Source organism: Maylandia zebra, unplaced genomic scaffold (assembly GCF_041146795.1).
Source record: "Maylandia zebra isolate NMK-2024a unplaced genomic scaffold, Mzebra_GT3a scaffold02, whole genome shotgun sequence".
NCBI classification, from domain to species: domain Eukaryota; kingdom Metazoa; phylum Chordata; class Actinopteri; order Cichliformes; family Cichlidae; genus Maylandia; species Maylandia zebra.
In genome coordinates, this window is record NW_027490032.1 from 1,653,756 (window position 1) to 1,671,298 (window position 17,543).

Here is a 17,543-nt window from a genome sequence, read left to right on the forward strand (position 1 = left end):
TCTGGTTTTGTGCTTGTTTCAGCCACCTGTTGGTCAGCTTTTCAAATTCTAGAAATGTTTTTATGGTAGTGATATGAAGTAACATTTATTTCTGTACAATGTCTTGAGCCATGCTGAGCGAAAACATCAAGCTTGGAATGGCAGAATTTCAAACTTGCTGCCGGCAGCGGGCTGGTAGGAATCCTGTCTCTGATGAGCATTAAGTTTTCTGTAGATCACAAAACCAGCAGCAGCAACCAGAACCAAAGCAGAAAGTGATCAACTATCAGTCCAACAGATCCATCCTCTGAGTGTCCTTCAACTGTCTTCTTATCTCCAATACACAAAAACATATTCTTCCTTGAGGTCAGTTCTACTCCACTCTATGATCATGATAATGTTGTTGTCTGGAGCTCGACATGGCAAAGTGACATCCTGTCCAGACTTAGCTGTGACATTTTTCTGGTCTGAAAGAGGAAACAACACAGAGCCGAGAGGTCAAAGGTCAAAGTAAAACGGTTCACTTCTCCAGAGGACACTGGAGCTAGACACACTGGGTAAACCACCACACAGTGGACACCAGAAATGTTGTTTAACATTAACAACATAGGTTTACTTCTGCCCTTTACAACCTTAATTTATGAACTCTACAATCAACAATAGTCGATTGATTATACAGTTAGGTTTGTTATGGCGAGTAGAGCCATGGCATACTTATGACCCCGAGCTTCTAATCAAAGGACAAGCAAGTTGTCTTATGTGCCAAAGATTTGGCTCCTATGCTTGTGATCGAGTTTTACATTTATTAAACCGCTGAAAAATTTGTTTGCTTGTGTTTAAGATTTCATCCTAAAGAGAATATTTTGATTTTATCTTGTCATCCATTTGTGCCATTAAAAATGAACTTAACTCAACTGAACTGGTTTCATGTCTTATGAAATTTTAAAGAATTTTACATATTTGTCATTTGTATTATTGCTAGTTATATTTTCAAATAGCTCTCATAGGCCCTGAATTCATGATATTCTTGACTGAGAGTAGTACAACGCTCCTGTTGCAATTAAATGTGCTATATAAATAATTAAACTATTAAACTATTAGTACAACATACAGGACGTCTACCAGTCCGTGCCCGGCCACTCTCAGTGTTCCTTCACTCTGCCTCTAGACCAGCGGTCTCCAACCTTTTTTGCACCACGGACCGTTTTATGCCCGACAATATTTTCATGGACCGGCCTTTAAGGTGTCGCGGATAAATACAACAAAATAAAACTAGTACCGGTACCGAAAAAAAGAAGATTTATTCATAATACACGTGAAAAGACCCAGGAAAACCGAGTTAACGATAAAAACGATAACAAAATAACACTGAAAACCGATAAAAACCCTGAAAACTATACATTTCACACATGAGCCTCAACTCTCGCGGCCCGGTACCAAACAACTCACGGACCGGTACCGGTCCGGGGCCCGGGGGTTGGGGACCGCTGCTCTAGACGACCCCCCTAAACACCATCCCAATCACAAGCACTATAAACTACAGCATCTCTAATATGAAATTTAACTCATGTTACTAAATAGGAACAGGATCAACTAAATACAGAGGATTATTGACACGTCCTACCTGCAGAGGTAAACTCCAGGAGGAAGACAAACAGTGGTCCTACATTCCAGAGTAATACAGCTGTTACAGGAGGCATTCTCACATGAGCAATCTGACAATCCAGCTGTTTGCTATGTTGCTATGTTCCAAATAACTCTGTGTTTATATTCAGGTTTATAAAGAAACATGTTTTCTTAGCTAATGAATGACTGAACGGGGGGGAAACCAGTAGCTGTCGTTTTATCACAGAAGGAGGTGTTTGAGCAAAGAATAACAAGACAAAGGGGCAGTACACAAATATTTTTTTAATGACTCCAAACTTTATGGCAGACTCTTAACAGCCCTCTAGTGGAGACAGACCAAAGAGGCCGTCAGCACATGAAGAAACAGAAGTACATATTTCCTGTGTTATGATCCTCACAGACTCCCCCCCCCCCCCCCCCCCCCCCCCCCTCCTTTATTTTCTTTCTTTAATGAAACTAATAAAACTGACTGGCCACTTTATTGGGTACAGGTTGCTGATATATGATAGCATCACACTGTTGCTGCAGATTTGTAGCCTGCACATCCATGACATAAATCTCCCGTTCTAAAAACACCCAGAGCTTCTCTTTTGGACTGAGATGTAGTGTTTGTAGAGGCCAGGTGAGTACAGTGAACATCCATCAGATGCTTTCCTATTCTTATCACATTCATTTATTCATGCGTGTGCACGGAAACATGTGTATACATGGAAATGGATGTGGGAAATATGAGAGCCAGAGATAAAGGAACATGTCTGGACAAATCCATGACAAAGATATAAAAAGGATGTGTCAGAAGAGTACACCGTCCTTCCACTAGTTTCCTGCAGATGAGTCGAGGAGAAAGATTGTGGCAGGTCACCTTTAATCCTAAAGCAAAGACTTTGGAAATGTGTGTCTCCCACACTGATGACAAGAACCAATCACAGTGTTGGTCTTTGTCTCAGCAGGAGAAGTTTTATCTGTTTCTGACAGTCAGTGGTTAAAGCAGCCTGATTACTGCAGTCACTCGTCAATAATCAAACCACCTGCAGATCACTTCCTCTCAGCTGAACCACAGTCATGTACAGAATAATGCAAGCTGTTTCCAAAAACCTGAAACATCATCGCTGTTTAAGATAAAAATATAAAATAAAATACAACATCATTGATGGTTACTGTTGAGATTATTTCAGATTACATTAGAGAAGTTTGTCCTCAAATCTCAAAAAAGGGACTGTCAGTGAAGGCATCTCAGGTACTGATGTTTTCATGTATTTACTTCTGTCTGTGGTTTCCTGACTGACTTCAGCCGCTCACCCACAGTGTGTGTTTAATGGTACCAGTGTTCCCCTTTAGGTTGGATGTAGATTTCATTTCTCTCCATCCTGCTGTTTAGGTTTAACATGTTAAAACTTTATTCTTTGCTTTATTCCAGTAAAACAGAGAAACCTGTGCGTTAGCTGAAAACCACAACTCTGGTATCCTGTCACAGAGGAGGGTTTGACTTTAAGTGGTTGTGAAGTGTCAAAGTGTTGATATCACCGAGAGTAGGATGAAGAACACATCTGTGCTGTGGCTGCTCTGTAAGTACACTGCAATGACTGTGTATGAAAATTTGTTGATTCTCCACCACAAACATCCAGGTTGGTGTAGAATCAGAGAGGTATTAGATCAGTTTTCATCGGGGGGAACGAGAAGAGGAAAGAGGGTCAAGAGGAACTCAACAGTCTTCAAAACAACAACTAGCTAAAGTAAAAGATATGGAGTAAAAATGCTTAATATACATCGAAATTTCCTCATGAGTGTGCTTGTTCTGCATCAGTGTGTAACTCACCACAGTCTGGTGGTTACCTGTTTTCTGTAATCTGGTTAAATGTCAAACTCAAATCAACCTGAGTGTCATTTCTCTTTAGTTCTGATCTCACTGCTGAGCTGCTCAACAAACCAAGGTCAGTAACCTTCTTCTGTCACAGTTTAAACCTGACATAAACGACACCTAAAGTCCTTTTTTATGCTTTGCGTTATGTGATAATCATTACAGTGATTTATCTCTGGGTATGGTAATGTTTGACCTTATTATAGCTTCAGTTTCACTAAATCATCCAGTATTTGATGTTAACCAGAGACGCAGATTATCTGACACTTATTGTGTGATTGTTATTGACAACAAGAGGATAATTTAGTTTGTGTACTTGATGTATATCCTCCTCACAGCTCGTCTGACTGTGAGTCCCAGCAGCTCTCAGGTCTTTGAAGGAGACTTTTTGTCTCTGAGCTGTGAGGAGGACGACAGCTCTGCTGGATGGACTCTGAGGAGAAACACAAGCAAACAACAGAGGACTCAGTGTGGAGATGGGTGGGGAAAACTAGCTGGTTCTTCCTGTAACATCAGCTACATTGACCCACTGGACAGTGGAGTTTACTGGTGTGAGTCCAGAGAGGGTCCCATCAGTAACATGGTTAACCTGACAGTCACTGGTAAGCTGAGTGTGTGGAGTTAGTGTTGATGAAGCTGTGTGTAAATGGATGAAATGCTGTAGTTTGTCTCTGTGTTGAGGTGGATCAGTGATCCTGCAGAGTCCTGTCCTCCCTGTGATGGAGGGAGATGACGTCACTCTGCTCTGTAAAACAAAGACCACTCCCTCCAACCTCCCAGCTGCTTTCTATAAAGATGGCTCCCTCATCAGGAAGCAGCCTACAGGTCACATGACCATCCAGCATGTTTCCAGGTCTGATGAAGGCCTCTACAAGTGTGACATCAGCGGTCATGGAGAGTCTCCATCCAGCTGGATCACTGTCACAGGTGAGGAGCTTCACTCTGATTTCACCTCTTTTTTTATCCACATATTCACCTGAACATGTGAGATTCTCTCTGCAGGTAGACCTACAACCACAAGCTCACTCTTCACCTCTACAACCCCATCCCCATCTCCAGCCCTTCTAGCTGACCTTGTGTTGAGAGTTTTCTTCTACCTGGTCGTTTTCACTCCATACTTCATCTCCACTCTCCTCGTGGTGTCTTTGTATCAACACAGAGCCAAAGGTAACAGTCTAAATCACCTTGATTACATACTGTGGTCAATTCAATGTAAAAAAGTTTAATTGCGTGCTTTTTCTTTTTGTGCCCCATTCTTGTGGAACAGCCTCCCTCAAAATATTAGGCAGGCATGCTCTGTGGAGGTTTTTAAAACTGAGTTGAAGACACATCTGTTCACCCTATCTTACATGTCTTAAATCTATGTCTTTTAGTTTTTAAATTCTTAGTGTTTTTAACTACTATTGTGTTTTTACTTGTACTGCTAGTTATCCCTTTTATTTATTCATCTTTTTAGTTTCAAATAGCTGTTCAGCACTTTGTTTAAAAGCACTTTAAAAATAAAGTTATTATTATTATTATTATTATTATTAATTACCTCATCTAACAGGAAATGATGAGCTCATCTCTAAGGTAACAGCCACGCCCAATCAGGCTGGGCAGAGATCAGCTAAGGACTTGGATGACATCGTGGCGGTCACCACTGAACATCACTTCTGAGCTTAAGAGACACGATATCAGATCACTGTGATTGAATTATATGTGAAATCATTGCTTTAAGATGGAACTAAAATGTAAGATATACACACTCTTCATTTTAGTGCAATTTAAGAGTTGTTGTGTGTTGCAGAAGTCAATGAAACTGCTATCTTTGTGAACTGTTGGGTTATGTTTATATTTCTGGTATCCTCTTGAAACTTGGTATCACGACAAAATGTGTAACGTTTAACCAGATTTATTGAAAACCTGATGAATTGGCCTCATTATTTGGCAAAGTTAACATTTAAACAAGTGTGACAGCCAAAGAAAGACTAAAACTCCTGCCCTCCCACTTTCAGGCCACCTTATCAGACTTCACACAAGAAGAATCAAGGAGGCTTACTGAAAAAGTAAAAACGTGATTTAAATGTGTAATATAATATTACTATATTATATTATTATTATTATTATTTAAATCTATTGAAAGAGTTGTTAACCAGAGACTTGATTAACAATGTCTAAATTCAGAAACAGGTAAACAGCACACCTTAAAAACAAAACAAAACAAAAAAAACATTTATTTTACAGCAAGTGTATTTAAAAAAAAGTATTAACCGGAGAGAATTTTGAGTCCCGCGTGGTAGACTTGGTGTTTGTTCTTCCTGCCAAATGATGCATTTGTTCCCACCCATCGGGGACACTTGTTAGCACTCATCCTCCAGCTTCATTGTGCTAACGTGTTTATAATAACCTTCCCATAGCACTGAAGCTAGCTACCAGGCAGGACACAATTATTTCCCAACTTCTACAACGCTTCAAATACTGGCTGCTGTTTAGTTTTGTTCAATGGAACATTTCTAACTCTCAGTGATGGCACATTGTTCGCGTTTGTAAAACCAAAGAAGAATTTGTATCCATGACTAATGATGTACTTAAGTGGGGGGATACTTTGCTTTGTTCCTTTGTCTTATATACATTAGAACAACAACAATAACAATGACAATAAAAAGTAACACAGCACACACAGACACATCATCTATATCTGAAGGAGACCTGTCCTCGTCTCTTCACATCTGTTTATCCTCTTCATCCATGACACCTGCAGAGCAGACACAGTGTGAGGACAAATATAACAGTTGTGTACTTATTACATTAGTATTGTCACCCTTTGAAACATGTCAGCAGCTCATTCAGAGGCTTTGGGGCACATGAGAAGAAAAAAAAAACCAACCAAGCTGATTTTTTTTGTATTTGTTGATATCTTTTTCCCGTCACACTGAACTGAATGTGCCTCAGCTCCACAGGAAAGGAGTTTGAAAGCACAAGAATCAGAGATGAGATCATCTGATGATGCTCTACTCGTTTATGACCTAATAACCTTTTGTGTTATTAAGTAGGACAGCAGGTGCAGGTTTCACTGGGGACTTTGTAGCACTGTGGTACAATTAGGCTGAGTGGCTGTTAGATAAATTCCACCTCTATCCTAACTTTATATTATTTAATGAACTGAGAGCAGACTCACCTGAAGCTGTGATGTTGAGTATGATGAAGCACTTAAGCTCATCAGTTCTTTTGGTGAATAAAATCCGACACTGGTATGTTCCTGCGTCACCGAATTTTTTAAATAATTTTTTTCAACTTTTAAAATGTAAAAAGCAACACTACCTTTATTTCTTATTGAACACCACTGACACATCTACCTGGCTTTTATTAGGCGTGGCCAAAGTTTTAGATTATGAGCAATGTTTTTGCTTTCACACTTTCATTCTAGCAGTTTCTGGTTTCCTCTGCTTCAGACTGTCACATTAAAATGAGGTCACATGACTCAAAATGAGCCCTGCTGCCTGCACCAATCACAGACGTTATTGGATGATGACGATGATAAACTTGTGATTAAAAAAACAACACAAAAAAGCAAAAATGTGAGAATAAAATGCAAATCTGCTGCAAACTTTACGGTGGACACTAAAGTGTAGTAATCATCACCTCTGCCTACAGCCCACCTGACTGTAACACTGACAAAGTCAAGACTTTCAAACTCTTGATTTTGTTGTACGTGTTTACAGTGAGAGTAAAGTTGAATCAGTCCAAGACCACAGTCACAGGGACACGAGGCCGCTGCTTTGATAGAAGAGTAAAATCTCACCTGTACACACGAACAACAGAAGGCAGGCAAGCAGCAGAATCCAGAAGAGCATCGCAGATGTTCCTGAACGCATCTCTCATTGCCAGTGTTGGGGAGTAACGGAATACATGTACCGCCGTTACGTATTTAAAATACAAAATATGAGTAACTGTATTCCGTTACAGTTACCGTTTAAAAAGGTGGTATTCAGAATACAGTTACTTTGTTGAAATAAATGGATTACACTGCGGTACTTTCCTGTTTCATATTGTCGCGGGTCAGGACTGTTTGGGTTTTGTTTGACAGCTACGTTCTGTTGTTCCAGGCGGCAGCGTTACGGTTGCCATGGTTACAGGGCGACGCTCTCTCTCTCTCTCTTCGACTGTGTGTTTCCTGGGTGAGAGAGCGCCTTTTCGTTGTTGTTGTTGTGCTAAGCTAACAGGCAGAATGCTACAAGCATAGCTCTAAAGAATGTAGCATCATGGGCAGTGTAGTCCGTGCTGCAGGGAGAATGGACTGCCATACACGTTATTGGTCTGTGAGCGCGAGGAGGGAGAAAAAGGGGAGTGGAAAGGTACAAGTTGTCGTCGAGGAAAAACGGGAGCTGGAAGCATGTAAATATAATAATAACCACTTCAGCCAAGAAGAGTGCCTGACGAGCCCAGTTGTAAGTAAGCTATTAAGACTCGACTGTACACCTCGCAAGAAAAGTTGACCCACACAACAAAGTAAAGCTATTTTTCGGCTACGAGCCGACAGGGACCCCGCCGTATTAGTCAGAGGTCCCTTTACTACAGTTCGGAGTCGCGGACCTTCAGTAATAGTAATAAATCACACAGCAATAGTACATTCACGTTGTTGTAAAAAGCATGATAATATATTAAGTAATCCAAAGTATTCAGAATACGTTACTGTCATTGAGTAATGTAACGGAATATGTTACAGAATAGATTTTGGGGCATGTATTCTGTATTCTGTAATGGAATACATTTTAAAAGTAACCTTCCCAAAACTGCTCATTGCTCTACAGATCCCAGATCAGGCTGTTAACAGAGAAGCTGAACAGGCTATAACACCCACAACACCCACTTCAAGTGGGTGTTTCCCTCAAGGAGATTTATGAGTGACGGATAGTCACATGACTTACAGGGATATTTCTTTTTTAAATACGATTTTCAAGCTCACATCAAGCCCTCGTGCCACAACTAAGTTTGAACTAATTTGCCAATTAAAGTCTTTTGTTGAAAGGATTCCTGAACTGACCGTTCATCACTGTTCATCGTTCATCACAGAAACATTAAAAAAGAAGAAATCTGTAAAACTGAAACCACTAAAGGAGACCGCGTCACATGACTGTATCATATGACGTGGTCTCGTTCACCACAGAGTAAAGCAAGGAGAGATATAGAAATAATCAAAGTACTTTAGGTATTTCAAATTTTGCTATCATTACTATTTAAATATTTAGCAACTTTAAATATTTAAATAGTGTAGATATAGAAATATTTTAATGAATGAGCACATTGTAGTTATTATGCTTTGTGGGATTTTTATAGTGTTATTTTTAGTGCTTTTCCCCCACATGTAATTGTCAATAACAGCTCTGAGGTTTCCAGTTTCCTGTTTCTGATGAAAGTTTCCCTGCAGGGTTAATAAGACAAGTAAAGAAAGACTTAAGTTTTACATAAGTGTCTGTACAGACAGTAAATGTAATTCTTATTGTTCTGTTCACCTGTGTACTCTATTTGTAGTTTGATTAGGTTAATAATTTAGTAGTTTTGTAGCTGTAAACATCCTGGCATGTTGGCTTTATGTTTTCCATGACTGACGGCTCTGTGGTTAATCATGTGCATCTTCCTCTTCTGTCCTCAAGTCACTCGACAGCTCTGACAAACAGAAGCTGTCAAACTGTCACTGCGAGCCATATTTTAGACCTAGCTTTAGTCCAGACATCACTTTTCTTTTTCCATTATAGAGAAAGTAAACATGGTTCAGCACACAAATTAAGGAAAAGTTTGTTCAAAATCAATGAATTAAAAATAATTTAATAATATTTTATGATTGACCTGCAAAAGATATTTTAAACAACATTCTGTCTTTATCAATTATTTCATTTTTTTGTGGATTTATTTTTGTATGTTTGCTGCTGTGATTGAGTTTCCATCTTGTTCTCTTTCACTGTTTGACAAACATAAAACAATTATAAATATTATTTGACTACAGTATGGATGGAACACAATGTTTTAATGATGCCAGTAAGTATAATGTTATGTATAGTTTATTGTGTGGCACTATACTGTTAACGCTACAACTGTGAGCTGGCACTTTTACGGGGTCAGTAACCTTTGGTCTCACTTTTTGTTCTTCTTTGTGCTCAGAGTTTGTGGTCAGAGAGAGAGAGAGAGAGACAGGGGAATCCACAAAGAGCAAAAATAGCTTGACCTCAGCCACAGACTGGAAGCAGCAGGAACGTCTTTCAGCGGTTTCAGAACAGCCTGTGTAAGTGTGCCGTTTCAGGAAAGTTAAGCACCTGCACCTCCTACGTACATGTGCTTTATCACAGCTGGTGGATATATTTAACCTCTTTCACAGAACAACCATGATAATTTCCTGTAATATTAGTGCCACAGAAGAGTAGTGCAGTTATATATATAAAAAATAGAGTCATTCCTGTGTGTGTTGCACCAACCTTGCTACCTTGCGGTGACTCACACACACACATCCCTCCATTGCTGAAGCAGTTACAAGACTCTTTGGCCACAAATGATTGGTGAGTGTCATGGTGGGAACCCCGAACCAGATGGTGGACACCGGAGGTGAAGGCAGCCGTCACGCTAAAGAAGAAGAAGAGTCTTACTGGGTTTGGTCAGCCTGTGGGTCTTTGGAGGCAACTGATGGGTACCAGCAGGCAAAAACTCACCATGCTGTAGTCACGGTGTATAGTGGGCGTGGGTTGGGTTCATTTAATGATTACAGTGGACATAAAAATGAGCATGACTCAATATCCAAATATGAACACATTTCATGAGAAGCAGCAATAGAAGTAAGTATGTAAACGCTGTAAAGAGGAATAATATTTACTGGTGTTACATGGATTAGTATTATATCCATTCATACTTTAAGTTATGATCTTTTTCAATAGATGTTCAGATCCTGTAAAGTGAGGAAAACCTATTACTCCACCAATAATCCTCCTTTATACACAATGTGTTGGATTTTCTTATAGGAATAAATGGAAATGATCTCTAGGAGTAAATCAGTGATACATCTCTTTATAATCATGTGGTCATTTGAAAAAAGTCTGTTAGTCTGACAGAACTCCGGCTCATGTATGTAGGTAAAGTCACCAGCTTGCAACCTTCTGTCTGCTGTGCCCAGATTAAACCATGGTCTCGTGCTGCCATCTACTGACACTTAAATGCAACAACAGGCTGTCCAACTCTAATCTTCCACCACTGAAACTTTAATATCACTCGCGTTTTATGAATGCGGAGCACCGTTTTTGTATCTGATATGGAAGGAAATTCACACTCAAACGTCATAAAATGTCTTTTCTAATTAGTTTGTTGCAGGCGTGTTCACACCTGGTGATCTCTGGTGGTCGTTTCGTTGCCCTGTACCTGTGCATGTGCAATGACAATAAAGTTGAATTCTATTCTATTCTATTCTCAATGACATCACACAGGATCAGGAGAGCTCAGCTCTTTAAAAAACGCCCTGTCACACCTGTTTTAACTGACACACAACACCACAAAAATCTAACGTCAAATATGTGTTCACATTTTTGATTTAATTAAAGTAATATACACTCACTGGCCACTTTATTAGGTACACCTTCCTAATATTGCGTTGGACCCTTTTTTGCCTTCATACTGTTTTAATTCTTCGTGGCAGATTCAACAAGGTGCTGGAAACATTTCTCTGCAATTTTTGGTCCATCACTCACTTCCACAATGGCCCAAAGCTGCTCTATTAGATTACGATTTGGTGACTCTGGAGTGTGGGCTATTTGAGTGTAGTGAACTCATTATCATGTTAAAGAAACCATATAACACTCAGTTTGTGTGTCAAGAAAATCCTCCACACGTCACACCACACCTGACGGACAGGAAGCAGCATGTGAGGCTGGGAAAGAATGTCTCGGACTCCCGGACCATCAGCACCGGCTCCCCTCAGGGCTGTGTTCTTTCTCCTCTGCTCTTCTCCCTGTACACCAACTGCTGCACCTCCACCCACCAGTCTGTCAAGCTAATCAAGTTTGCAGATGACACCACCGTTATTGGGCTCATCTCGGACGGGGATGAGTCTGCCTACAGGAGGGAGGTTGAACGTCTGGTGTCCTGGTGCAGCCACAACAACCTGGTGCTGAATGACCAGAAGACAGTGGAGATTACTGTGGACTTCAGGAAGCACACAGCCCCACTCCCCCCCATCATCCTGACTGACACCCCCATCACCTCTGTGGACTCATTCCGCTTCCTGGGTACCACCTTCACCCAGGACCTGAAGTGGGAGCCCACCATCACCTCCGTCATCAAGAAAGCCCAGCAGAGGATGTACTTCCTGAGGCAGCTGAAGAAATTCAACCTGCCAACACGGACGATGATGCAATTCTACACTGCAATCATCGAGTCCATCCTCACCTCCTCCATCACCGTGTGGTACGCTGGAGCCACTATCAGGGACAAACAGAGACTGCAGCGTGTTGTGCGCTCTGCTGAGAAGGTGATTGGCTGCAGACTCCCATCTCTGCAGGACCTGTACACCTCCAGGACACTGGGGCGTGCAGCTCGGATCACAGCTGACGCTTCTCACCCTGGACACAGTCTGTTTGACCTGCTCCCCTCAGGCAGGAGGCTCCGGTCCATTCGCACCAGAACCTCTCGCCATAAGAACAGTTTCTTCCCCTCTGCTGTTGGACACATGAACAATAACCATATGACTGTTCCCACCACTAACACATGACCCTACACTGTGTCACTGCATCATTCCATGTTTGGCACTGATCACCACCTGCACTCATGTATATATCTTTCTACGTAGCACTTTTAATTCTTATTCCTACTTTTATTTTTTCATGTCTATTTAAGTGCTATTTATGACACTATGTTTGCACTGAAGCACCGCAGCAATTTCCTAATGTTGTAAACCTGCTCAACATTTGGCAATAAACCCCTTTCTGATTCTGATTCTGATTCTGACCACAGGCTGAAGTGGTGCAAAGCAGGATGGATTCATGCTTTCATCCTACATTTAGATCCTACTATCTAAATGTTGCAGCAGAAATTAAGATAAAAGAGCGTGTGTGGATGATTCAGCACCTACAACTCAGAAGAAGATGACAGTGGAAAAGAAGGCCAGGTCAACTGGAGACAGTTGAGTGTAACAAGTGTTTGTTTGAGGTCAAATGCAGTCTGGAGGAGAGGGGAGGCAACAAAAGCAAATATGTGCCAAACATTAATGTAAATCTTGAAACCAGCACATTTAATCAAACTCTCGTTAGCTTTTAATAACTGACTTGGCAGCAACACACACACACACACACACACACACACACACACACACACACACACACACACACACACACACACACAACCCCGTTCAGCTATCTTAGTAAGGACCTTCATTGACATAATGGTTTCCCTAGCCCCTTACCCTAACCCTAACCATAACCTAAATGTAACCCTGACACTAAAACCACATTTTGAGCCTCAAAAAGGCCTTCAAACTTGTGAGGACCGGTGAGTCCTCACAAGTGACTGTTGGTTCTCACAAGTATAGTAGAATGCAGATTTCGGTCCTCACAAGGATAGCTAGACAGGAACACACACACACGCACACACACAATGACATCTATTTTGAGGAAACCTGCTGTATTCACATGCAGGACATTTAATCAGTTCGAATCCATTAGTTACATTATTACAGTGCATGACATCATCAAGGCCGACAGTCAGAAAAAAAAGACGGAAAGAAAAAAGAAAAGACAATAAACAGACAGAGCTGAAGTAGAAAAGCTTCTAGATCGTCTTCTGCCTCCTCTGGGATGCCTCAGAACACTAAGTAATCCCTCGTGTTATGGTAAATGGCCTGTATTTGTATAGTGCTTTACTAGTCCCTAAGGACCCCAAAGCGCTTCACACATTCAGTCATCCACCGACATTCACACACACATTCACACACTGGTGATGGCAAGCTACATTGTAGCCACAGCCACCCTGAGGCACACTGACAGAGGCCGGGCTGCCGGACACTGGCGCCCTCTGACCACCACCAGTAGGCAACGGGTGAAGTGTCTTGCCCAAGGACACAACGACCAAGACTGTCCAAGCTGAGGCTCGAACCGGCAACTTTCCGGTTACAAAGCGAACTCCCAACTCTTGAGCCACGATCGCTCCAGGTCATGTGTCTGGAGCTCAATATAAGCTTATTTAATTTTCTTCCAAGAGCCGGGTCATCCCCTCTGTGAATGTTTCCACCTGCTGCTGGCTGATTGAAATGTTTTTCATGAATGTCGCGCCACCATGTGTGATACTGCCAAGCTTCTCGTCGATCTCTCACATGAATACAGCAGCATTTTTTCACCCTTTAGAAGTGCAAAATATTCCAGTTGCCTTCAAGGACATGGCTCAAATTACAAGTTGTGACTATTTTATGAAGTGGTAATATATTCATGTGCAAGAGTTTTTGTCTTGTTAGTCTGATCCTCAAACACACCAGATACTATCACCATTATCATTTAGTCAGTGGATTTTCTTGTTTTGCCCTGTCCCAGTGCAAAGACTTTCAGGGAAAGTTCTGGACATGTTTCACACTCATTGAATTTCTGTCCATCAGTTCACCTGTCGTTCAGCCCGATCACAGCCCAAGTTCCGACTCTTTTGCTGTTTTCTTTACACCAAATATCCAACAGCAGCAACAATGAGAAGCAGGCTGGAAACTGATAGACTGGATACAAGTCCAACAGATCCGTCCTTCTTCGCTCCTTGTCTTTGAACTGCAGGAAAGAAACAGGTGTCAGGTGTGTTAGGTAGGTGATGAGTGAAGAACAGAACAGGAACCAGCTTCACTGTGAATCATGACCTGTTTCCTGATTCTCACTGAAAACCTTTTCAACCATCAGCTAAATCTATCTACTGTGGCCTGAACTGGTTTAATGTTGCCACACGGATTGTCAGAGTGACCACAAAGTGACTGGAAAGCTCTGACGATGCTTACTCTGTCAGCTTCTCTCCTTCACTCTCGCTTTCATTACTGTCAGTGTAACACTTGTTTAAAAGCACTCAGGGTAACATAGTGGTGGCCAGCCGGCTGGGGCCATGGGTTCTTGACAGCTTCCTCCCACAGTTGAAAAACATCCACGCGTTAGGTAAACTGGTGAGTCTAAACTGGTATTGATGGTTTTCTGTCCGACTGGCAACCTGTCCAACCTGTCCAGGGTGTACCTGTCTATTGCCTTCTGGCACCTGTGATAAACTCAACCCCAACCTTGACCTCGAATTTGATGAGTGGAAGTGGGCTGGGTTAAATCTCACCAGCAGGTGGCGCTATTGCTTTGTCTGTTCATAGGTTGCATTGCGATAGCTAGTAGCAGCTAGGCAGAGTCAGAAGCAAGAAATATTTCTCACATGTGCGCTTGTGATGGTTAAAGAGTCATTAATGAACCCAACTCCATCCTTATTTATGACTTTGTGGAAAACACTGCCTCTGAGTATTTTGAGCTTTTGACATGTTTTCAATTATTACTTTCTGGTACTTTGAGTACAATTGTGATTTTTACAGACGTTAATTTTAAGAAACAGGCTACTATGTAACTTCAGGTCTCATTGCACCTTGTTTAATTTTTATCACTCAGCTATAAAATGTTCATGAGGGATTGTTGTGCACACTCAAGTTTGTGAATGTGAACTTGAGAAGGAAAAGGAATTAAAAATCAATAGCATAGCTCTAGTAAAAAATCTCAGACAAGTATAACTCTCAGGGATATCAACCTCAAGGTCAGAGGTCAAATGAAAAAAAAATCCTGTCAGGTGACGTAGGATATTGAAATTGATACCATAAGTGCGTCGACCCTGAGGCTGAGGTACATGTTTGTTGATGTCTGTTAGTTTTACTCTGCTTGCATTTTGAAGGGCCGTCTTAATAAAGTAGCCAGCACACCTGTCACTGGTCAAAGAGCTGTCTGTCTGCTTAGCTGTGCTTCACACAGTAGTAGCAGAACAGGAGGAAAGTGGATAGATGCACGTATCTTGGCATTTATGAAAGTTGATATTTTACTAATAAACAAGTTCATCCATACATTCGCTTATCCTTTTCAGGGTCACAGGGGGTGCTGGAGCCAATCCCAGCTGTCATAGGGTGAGAGGTACACCCTGGATAACACACAACAACAGACAACCATTCACACTCACACCTATGGGCAATTTGGATTAATAAATGAACCTATCCCCACTAAGTGAATGTCTTTGGACGGTGGGAGGAAGCCGGAGTACCCGGAGGGAACCCACGCAGACAGGGGGAGAACATGCAAACTCCACACAGAAAGACCCCGGCCTGATGGTGGAATTGAACTCAGGACCTTCTTGCTGTGTGGCAACAGTGCTAGCCACCATGCCACCGTGCTGCCTTAAACCAGTTCAATAAATGTATAATCATAAGAGTATATACCTGAAGCCAGGACATGACTAATAAAATGGATGAAAGCAGGAAGAGGGAATTCTTACTCTTGATTTAACCGGCTTGTCTTGCTCATCGAGGGACAAACGGTTACAGAGGACACACTCGAGGCTTCAACTCACCTGCAGGTGTAACTTTCAGCTTGGTTTCCTGCTTCATCTCAGATCTCTGGCTGTGATCTGTTTCATATGAGATGTGGCACTCATATGTTCCAGTGTCGTTAACGGTGACGTTGTGCAGAATGATGGACATTTTTCCACTTTTCATGTTTGGGTCTTCCAGCTCCACTCGACCTTTGAAAGACTCATGCTGGTATGTTTTGTAAAGACGATCTTCCCGTAAGAAACAGACGTAATCGTCTGCTTTCAGGTCACTCTTGGTCCATGCTACCCGTAAGATGTTCCCTTCATGGGGACCCTGACAATCGAGAGTTGCATCCTCTCCAACCTCCACTTCTTTCTCGTCTAAAAGAAAAGAATCCAGAAATACTGCACACCCCAAATTATAGCTGGATTAGTGTTGTTGGTTAGTGCATTACAATCATTCTGGACAGGCTCATATTTGCTACTTACAACCAGCACACTGTCATAGTCCAGTTTTTCAACTGAAAGCTGAAAAATGAAAACACACACACACACACCTTGTGTGTGCCTTTTCTTAGAAATCTTAAAAATCTGCCCACAAATGCAAAAAAAAAAGTGCGAGCGCAATCCAAATGCAAATCAGATAACAGTAGCTGTGACCACAGAGTGAATCTATATTAACAGTAGGCCGACTAGAAAGGGAAGAAATCCCCCACAGCTGTTATTTTTCGGGGAAGTTAAGCAAAGCATTGACGAGAAAAATACTTTAAATAGTCTGTGGTCACGGGCCTCACTGTAACAGAGGAAATCACTTTAATGAATCCATTGTGACTATGCTGTAAAACATTGAAAACAAAAGCCTTTTGTAACAATATTAACTTCAAGCTGTTGCTTTAAGTACACTGTAAAAACTAAACTTCAAATAAAAATGTAGATCACAGGTTAAAATAACAACATTTTCTAGTGAAGGAAAGTTAAAGTAGAAATAAATAAATAATTAAAAACCTTGGCAACATCAAAGAGTCAGTGTGCCTAAAATTAAAAAATCCCACATTCCTCTGAGTCACTGTCTCATATTATCATGTTAACAGCATCATTTCTCTGCAGCTCAGAAACATGTGGATCCACTGGTAACCAACTGAAATGTACAAATGTAACATTACCATTTAAAAAACATGAACCCTTTTCCACAGAAATACCATTAAATAATAACAATGTAAACATGCTCTTTCATTCACCTGCAGATCCAAGAATTAGAGCCAAAAACAGGAGGACTTGGAGAGTGTTCATCTGTGACAGGTGGCTGTAGACGGTGGCGTGATGATAGGAAGCATTAGGCTTTCACACGAATCAGAGGGGGGGACAAAGTGTGGGAGGTTCAAAGGAAAGTAGCGTTTAAGAGAATGTGAGATCACACTTATTTAATGCTCATGATATGAACATGATATAATATAAACTGTAAAACATTAGGAATCTGACATACAGTTTAGATGATGTCTCTCATCTCTCAGGCTTTTTACAGGAATTCGAGCTGCATTTGAGAAAAGGCTTCAGGGTC

At 41.3% G+C, this 17,543-nt stretch overlaps 2 protein-coding genes across 2 annotated transcripts; one reads left to right on the top strand and one right to left on the bottom strand.

Moving 5' to 3' along the window:
* Positions 1–2,031: 2,031 nt before the first annotated feature.
* On the top strand, positions 2,032–5,695 carry LOC143415711 (high affinity immunoglobulin gamma Fc receptor I-like). Its single transcript, XM_076881102.1, has 6 exons — positions 2,032–3,170; positions 3,501–3,536; positions 3,802–4,065; positions 4,145–4,390; positions 4,466–4,630; positions 5,013–5,695. The coding sequence occupies exons 1-6, from the start codon at positions 3,140–3,142 to the stop codon at positions 5,120–5,122; spliced, it is 852 nt and encodes a 283-aa protein (XP_076737217.1). The 5' UTR covers positions 2,032–3,139; the 3' UTR covers positions 5,123–5,695.
* Positions 5,696–13,094: 7,399 nt separating this feature from the next.
* LOC101485883 (butyrophilin subfamily 2 member A1) lies at positions 13,095–17,282 on the bottom strand. Its single transcript, XM_004570608.3, has 3 exons — positions 17,224–17,282; positions 16,025–16,366; positions 13,095–14,223 (listed from the first exon to the last, which is right to left on the bottom strand). The coding sequence occupies exons 1-3, from the start codon at positions 17,273–17,275 to the stop codon at positions 14,120–14,122; spliced, it is 498 nt and encodes a 165-aa protein (XP_004570665.2). The 5' UTR covers positions 17,276–17,282; the 3' UTR covers positions 13,095–14,119.
* Positions 17,283–17,543: the final 261 nt, after the last annotated feature.

Excerpts from the sequence above, each read along its gene's own strand:
- LOC143415711 (XM_076881102.1), top strand. The coding sequence starts at position 3,140 with ATGAAGAACACATCTGTGCTGTGGCTGCTCT. Across the intron at positions 3,171-3,500 it reads ATCTGTGCTGTGGCTGCTCT|TTCTGATCTCACTGCTGAGC; the intron begins GTAAGTACACTG and ends ATTTCTCTTTAG. Across the intron at positions 4,631-5,012 it reads GTATCAACACAGAGCCAAAG|GAAATGATGAGCTCATCTCT; the intron begins GTAACAGTCTAA and ends CTCATCTAACAG.
- LOC101485883 (XM_004570608.3), bottom strand. The coding sequence starts at position 17,275 with ATGAACACTCTCCAAGTCCTCCTGTTTTTGGCTCTAATTCTTGGATCT. Across the intron at positions 16,367-17,223 it reads TCTAATTCTTGGATCTGCAG|ACGAGAAAGAAGTGGAGGTT; the intron begins GTGAATGAAAGA and ends CTTTTCTTTTAG. Across the intron at positions 14,224-16,024 it reads GCTGAAAGTTACACCTGCAG|TTCAAAGACAAGGAGCGAAG; the intron begins GTGAGTTGAAGC and ends TCTTTCCTGCAG.